Genomic DNA, 6000 nt, shown 5'->3' with positions numbered 1-6000 from the left:
TCTACCCGCAACTCCACTTTCAAGGAGCTATGAACCTGCACTCCAAAGGTCTCTTTGTTCAGCAACACTCCCTAGGACCTTACCATTAAGTCCTGCTAAGATTTGCTTTCCCAAAATGCAGCACCTCTCATTTAACTGAATTAAACTCCATCTGCCACTTCTCAGCCCATTGGCCCATCTGATCAAGATCCTGTTGAAATCTGAGGTAACCCTCTTTGGTGTCCACTACACCTCCAATTTTGGTGTCATCTGCAAACTTACTAACTGTATGTCTTATGCTCGCATCCAAATCATTTATGTAAATGACAAAAAGTAGAGGACCCAGCACTCCACTGGTCACAGGCCTCCAGTCTGAAAAACAACCTCCACCACCATCCTCTGTCTTCTATCTTTGAGCCAGTTCTGTATCCAAATGGCTAGTTCTCCCTTTATTCCATGAGATTTAACCTTGCTAATGAGTCTCCTATGGGGAACCTTATCGAACGCCTTACTGAAGTCCATATAGATCACATCTACTGCTCTGCCCTCATCAATCGTCTATGTTACTTCTTCAAAAAACTCAAGCAAGTTTGTGAGACACGATTTCCCACGCACAGTCATGTTGACTATCCCTAATCAGTCCTTGCCTTTCCAAATACATGTACATTCTGTCCCCCAGGATTCCCTCCAACAACTTGCCCACCACCGAGGTCAGGTTCATCAGTTTATAGTTCCCTGGCTTGTCCTTACCACCCTTCTTAAACAGTGGCACCACATTTGCCAACCTCCAGTCTTCCAGCACCTCACCTGTGACTATGAATCAAATGTTCTCAGCAAGAGGCCCAGCAATCACTTCTCTAGCTTCTAGGGTACACCTGATCAGGTCCTGGGGATTTATCCACCTTTACGCGTTTCAAGACATCCAGCACTTCCTCCTCTGTAATCTGGACATTTTGCATGATGTCACCATCTATTTCCCTACAGTCTATATCTTCCATGTCATTATACATGAACAGCAAAGTCTCGTTTCCAGGTGCAGTAAGTAATTAAGAAAGTGAATGAAATGTTATCATTTACTATGAGGGGAATTAAATACTCATCACAACTCACTAGAGAATGGACTGGAAATCAGTCCCCTCTACTTCCGCTGTTGTCACAAAAGTTCTCGATTTAAAATAACAAAACTCCCCAATTTATTTGATTTTCAAACTCAGCTGGCTAGAAAGTACAGACCAGATTTCTATACTGAACAGGAATTACATTTTATTGCCAGTAATTAGATTCTAGCTAGAGATATACAGGTTAAAACTGTTGGCATATAACACTACTAATTAAAACTCTAACCCCTTACACACGTAGACAGACAAACAGACAGGGAAACGTAGGTTTTGGGTGAAGGAAATCTGGAAGCATGTTCAGTGACTTCTATTCAAGGATTTCTAAGATGATTCTCATATTTTATACCCTGGTCACTTTTCAATCATCTTTTTCCAGATGCTGGTTCACTTATAAAACATCCCTGACTTAATAGTTCAAAGTCACCACTTACACCAATTGCTGAAAGAGAGATGAACTGGTTTCCTTCAAGTTTAAAATGGGTTTGGACAGCAGAGAACAGCTTTTGTGCTGATGGAGATCAAATCACTCTTCTCTCTCTTGTTCCCAACCATACATTGTTTAGTTAATTAAGAATCAATCACATGGTTACTGGAGGCCAAAGGCTTTTGTCATTAACAACTGGTCACTGATCTAAGAATCAATCAACTTCATGTTGCTACCCATCTGTATACAGAGCTCCTCAGCTCTTTTCAAAACATGCAGCAATTCTTAAAAATGTTTGGTTTAAAACAAGTCATTTTTATTTCAGACCATAATTTCTTTTAAAGAAAGCACACAAATGAATAGTCACAATCTTTACATACATATTAAAGTACTGGAAGTTATGTTTTAGTTATACCGGACACAAGTGAGACCATATCTGGTGTGCTCTGTACATTATTGGTCTCCTTATTTAAGGAAATATGAACAATTGTTGGTGACCAGAGGTTTACTGGACTCATAATTGGAATGAGTGGGCTGTCCTTTGAGGAACGGTTGAACAGTCAACGTTTACAAAGAGTTTAGAAGACTCAGAGGGAACTTGAGTGAAAAGGATCCCAAGTGGTCTTGACAAAGTTAGCTGTGGAAAGGATGTTGTTTCTTTGTAGAGAATCTAAAAGTCAGTATCACTATTTCAAAAGAAGCAGTTGCCCATTTAAGACAGAGAAAAGGTGAAATCTCTTCCTCAAAAGGGGCTGGAAGTAGGAAATTTGAAGTGGAGCTGGATAGATTCTTGATAAGGCAGGGAAAGAGGAACATGGAGCTGAGATTCCTATGTGGCTTTGCCAAGCCCTAAAGCACATTGCCAAAATGGCTATGCTGCAAATTTATTTGGGAAACAAGATACTGATCAGTTTCATGAATTTGTAACTCAGCTGCCTCTGTTCCCAATTTGGCAGGACCCAAAACTTCAGCCCAGACAGTCCGTAACAGTACCCTGTTTTGTTGACCACAGGAACCAACACTGTGCTCTTAGCGGAGCGTGAAAGGGACTCATCACCAAATGGTTTTAAGAACTGGGCCTTTATGTCAGTGCATACCTGGGGAGAGGATCCAGTGGGTACATGGCTGTTAAGGATTACTGATGTGGTAAGTGTTACTAATTGTTGCTGTGACTTATATTGTAGAACACTGAACATATCCACAGATTTTGATAATAGTAATCAGAGGGATTAGAAGTGAATAAATAATGTTTAAAAAGTACAAGTACTTTACCTATAATTGCAGATATATCACTTATGCAGATATATCACTTATGATATGGTGCTTCGTTAAGTTGAGTGAAATCAACAACAGATAGATAGACAATATAAGACATCTCATTTGAATGATTCTTTAAATGATGAATGCACTGGAAATTTCATTGTATTCTATTGTAAATGATTTTTTGATAATCTTACAGTAATTGTGTCATAGAAGTGCATGGTATTTTTCAGGATATAGTATTAAATGGTAAGAAATCCTAAGATCAATATATCATACTAAATAACAGGTAAGACTAGATTAGATTAGATGACTTACAGTGTGGAAACAGGTCCTTCGGCCCAACAAGTCCACACCGATCCGCCGAAGACAACCCACCCAGACCCATTCCCCTACATCTACCACTATGGGCAATTTAGCATGGCCAAATCAGCTAACCTGCACATTTTTGGACTGTGGGAGGAAACCGGAGCACCCGGAGGAAACCCACGCAGACACGGGGAGAATGTGCAAACTCCACACAGACAGTTGCCGGAGGCAGGAATTGAACCCGGGTCTTTGGCGCTGTGAGGCAGCAGTGCTAACCACTATAACGAAGAAGTAATTTTCTAATTTCACAATCTGAACAAGAAAGCTTAATCTTTGAAAGTATACTTAAGAGAGTTCAGAGCACACTGCATTTGTATTTTTTAAAATAGCTTGAGAATCATATATGGACCTGAATTTTCAGTCTGTATTGTTAAAGGATAAGGTTCCCAATGAGGATAGAAAAGTCAGAAAATTGTTCTTTAAGGTAAAACATGTAATCCAACCATGAGCAATCATGTAATTCCTGTAATTTGGTCTTGTTATTATTATCAAAGCTTATAATATTATCTCAAAATGACCTCTTACACTTCACTGTCTTTATTTATGTAATTAATTGTTCTTGAGTTATGAATATTGCTGGCCCGGTGAGCATTTATTGTCTTGACCAATTCTTTTGGGGTTCTTGCAGCCTTTCATTTTAAATTACAGCAAGTGAGTGAAACAGCAACATGGGAATTCATTCTGAATAAAAAGGCTATACTATATTTCATTTACAATGCCAAATTGGTGTTAAGTATTTATAAATTCATATTACATGAATGAAACCCAATTTATTTGTCATTCTTATTTCATTAACATTTTCTGACTGCAGTGTTCCATAACAAATTGTCAGCAACATGCCTATAGCCCTTGCTGATTGCAATTCCATTTCCTTGTCCTACAGTTTATTTCACTTAGCTTATATATAGTTTGTAGGAGATCTGTAAGAGCAAATGTACAATAGCAAAGTTAATTGTCTGTACTCTCTATGGAGAAATGACTGTTCTCTGTACAAAGTATTACAAAGATACCCAGCTGAGACTGATGCCCTGATTTTCATTTCTTGGGAGCTCAGAGATGGGACATCTCCGAGGTCCACAGATCAAACACAGGAAAACTGGCAAAGCAAGTTAGCTTTTCGATCTGGGGGTGATGGGGCTCCTTGGGAGGTAAGCCAGGCAAATCAAAGTAATAGAGGCTACTATCCTTGGATATGTGCCACGACACTGCTAAAGTTTGGAACAAACTTCCAATAGAATCCACTGAGTCCTAAGAATCGAAGCACCTCTTTCTTCGAGGTTGGTCATGGAGGTTACTCGAGAGCCTTTGGCTTGCATTCCTTGGGGTCAACTTTCCATGACCAATGTTCTGTCCCAAGAATATCACCTCTGCTTTTGCGAATTCCATTTTATTTAAGTTTATCACCAGTTTTGCTTCTCGTAGTCATTCAAAGAGCTCTGCCAATTGTACTATGTGATCTTTCCAGGACTTAGTAAAGATCATACATCATCCAAATAGACTGCCCAGTTTGTTAACCCAGCCACAACTCTACTCATGAGTCTTTGGAATGTGGCAGGGGCACTCTTCATTCCAAAGGGCATCACTTTAAACTGATATAGTCCAAACTCAGAAGTTACAAACTCATAAATTTCTTTCGCCGACTCTGATAAAGGTATCTGTGAGTAACCACGTATTAGGTCCAACTTGGTGATGTAACTGGCTTGCTCGAGTTTCTTGATATAGTCCTCCAATCTAGGAATTGGATATGAATCCGATTTCATAACAACGTTGACCTTCCGATAATCCACGCAGAATCGTTGAGTCCAGTCCGGTTTGGGAACGAAGACAATCGGTGAACTCCACTCGCTCTGGCTCATTGATCATGGCCTCCACCTCCATCTGGACCTGTCTGGCTTTGAAAGGATTAAGCCAATAGGGGTGTTGTTATATCTGAGCCGTATTCCCCACGTCTGCTTCATGTGCAATAGCATTAGTCCTCCCCATCTAATTCTTAAATATGTCCTTATACTGTAGTAACAAATCTTTCAACTGTGTTCAATGCTCCTTAGACAGATAGCTTACCAACCTATCCCACTCCTCAAGGATTTCTTCATTTTTTAAAATCTATTTTGAAGCACATCAAAATCCATATCATCTGGATTTGATTCCTCACTCTGAGGGGCAGTAACTAACACTGTTTCTCCAGTTCTTCCTCTCTAGTGTAAAATGGTTTCAATATGTTCAAATGACATACCTTTTTTTTTCTATCTGGCATCTTTACTAGATAGTTCACCTGACTCAACTTTTTCTCAATTTAATAGGGACTACTAAACTTGGCTTTGAAGGGATCTCCTATCACTGGTAACAGTGCTATCACCTTATCCCCTTGGGAAAACGTCCAAGCCTCAGAGATTTTATCTGCAATCTGCTTCAATCTACACTGTGCCCTCTTTAGGTGCTGTTTAGCTAACTCACCTACTCTATTTAATCACTCCCTCACCTCCAATACATAATCCAAGTGCGAGATCTCTGACTTTGGTCCTGTCAATTTTTCTTTAATTAATTTCAAAGGGCTTCTCATTTCATGCCCAAATATTAACTCAAAGGGAGTAAACTGCGTAGATTCATTTGGGGCATGTCTAATGGTAAACAAAATGATTGGGATACCTTTATCCCAGTCATTCGGGTAGTCTTGACAGCGTGCTCTCAACATGATCTTCAAGGTCTGATGACACCTCTCTAAAGCTCCCTGGGATTCAGGGTGATACAGAGCTGAAAATGTGTTGCTGGAAAAGCGCAGCAGGTCAGACAGCATCCAAGGAGCAGGACAATGACGTTTCGGGCATGAGCCCTTCTTCAGGAATGAGCCAT

At 39.9% G+C, this 6000-nt stretch overlaps 1 protein-coding gene across 1 annotated transcript in view; it reads left to right on the top strand.

The window, feature by feature from the left end:
- The window catches only part of pcsk1 (proprotein convertase subtilisin/kexin type 1), a 78907-nt gene that overhangs the window by 64740 nt on the left and 8167 nt on the right, over positions 1–6000 (top strand). The window contains exon 12 of the mRNA XM_043709690.1: positions 2534–2667. Within this exon, the coding sequence (XP_043565625.1) occupies positions 2534–2667 (134 nt within the window). The remainder of the gene's footprint in view (positions 1–2533; positions 2668–6000) is intronic.

This window comes from Chiloscyllium plagiosum, chromosome 2, assembly GCF_004010195.1.
Source record: "Chiloscyllium plagiosum isolate BGI_BamShark_2017 chromosome 2, ASM401019v2, whole genome shotgun sequence".
NCBI classification, from domain to species: Eukaryota; Metazoa; Chordata; class Chondrichthyes; order Orectolobiformes; family Hemiscylliidae; genus Chiloscyllium; species Chiloscyllium plagiosum.
Note: the sequence above shows the minus strand (reverse complement) of the source record. Positions and strands in the feature narration are given on the sequence as shown.